We start from the raw sequence: 1,232 nt of genomic DNA on the forward strand, positions 1-1,232 counted from the left end.
TTCAGCTTTATAATGGCATCATAGAAAGACTGCTTTGGTCTTTTCCTTTCATGTGTAAGTTGTAGAACAGGTTTTCCTTCCAAAAGCAGTTTATTATTTCATTATTTTTAAATTTTGATTTTGAAAAAGGAGGGGGCAATTGCCCCCCTTACCCCCCTGGCTACGCCCCTGAACCACACTCACCTCCATCATGGTATTTATCAAAAGTTTCATTTTCTTCACGAGTTTCTATGAATAATCCAAAAGGATAATAATGTCTAACCCCACCCACAATCTGTCCAATAGTTTGATGCTGAAACTAAATTAAGATAATAATAACAACAGGATACACAAAAATGAATTATACCTCATTAAGATCAAAGGACTGTTCCATTAAATCATCATCATAATTATATTTAACTAAACGACATCTCTCAATAGGAATATAAGGAGCTAGTTTCATTAACTGATAAAGAGATGAGGAGAAAAGAAATAAACAGAAATGAAAGAAGTAGATCAACTAAAAATAAACCTCATAAGCTTTATCCAGTACACTGGGTAGTAATTCATTTTCATGCACTTCAAGTGCCAGCTCCATGAATTTTTCAGAAACAGGATGATTACAATATAATATGAACTAATTGAAAAGAGTACCTACAATGTACATGTATCATTGTCTGACTTCACTTACTGAACATATTTGATCCTTGATTTCACCATTCAGACTATTCTCTTTATTGCTAGTCTCTTCATCTTTAGAGACTTCATCTTTAGTCTCTTTGTCTTTAACACTTGTCAAATCTATTCAAATATCAATAATCAAATGATGACACACATAATGAATAAAACCTTTAATATCTTTTACAATCTTCTCATTGTGTTCTCTTTCAGTCATTAGTTCCATATTCATTAGTGTTATTCTTTCTTGTAATTTCTCTATTATTTTTTTATTATCTACTAATGGCTGATAGTCTGGTCTTGTCATTGCTTTAAGATGAAATTTGCAGTCATCAATTTCAAAACACATTCCTCTTCTCACTTTGTTAGCAGCTTTAATTAATCATTATAACTAGTATATAATCAATAAAACTACTCTAACCTGAATCAGTATTACTAGAAAGTGAAAGTAATCTCAAATACTCAACCTTCATTTTTGATAATTTGTCTGACAATTCTTTGTTTTCTTCTTTTATCTCATTAAACTGAGAGCTCAATACAGTCAACTCTTCATAAAGTGGTTCTTCCTATTGATA

The 1,232-nt window shown here is 31.0% G+C and overlaps 1 protein-coding gene across 1 annotated transcript; it reads right to left on the bottom strand.

The window, feature by feature from the left end:
* Nucleotides 1-160: 160 nt before the first annotated feature.
* LOC109593350 (ubiquitin carboxyl-terminal hydrolase 47-like) lies at nucleotides 161-970 on the bottom strand. The gene is made up of 5 exons (XM_020008464.1): nucleotides 829-970; nucleotides 671-780; nucleotides 512-616; nucleotides 347-445; nucleotides 161-298 (listed from the first exon to the last, which is right to left on the bottom strand). Exons 1-5 carry the CDS (start codon nucleotides 962-964, stop codon nucleotides 161-163), a joined length of 588 nt encoding a protein of 195 aa, XP_019864023.1. The 5' UTR covers nucleotides 965-970.
* Between the last annotated feature and the right edge of the window lie 262 nt (nucleotides 971-1,232).

The sequence above is a fragment of the Amphimedon queenslandica genome, unplaced genomic scaffold, assembly GCF_000090795.2.
Source record: "Amphimedon queenslandica unplaced genomic scaffold, v1.1 AMPQUscaffold_1901_Cont26094, whole genome shotgun sequence".
Taxonomy (NCBI): Eukaryota; Metazoa; Porifera; class Demospongiae; order Haplosclerida; family Niphatidae; genus Amphimedon; species Amphimedon queenslandica.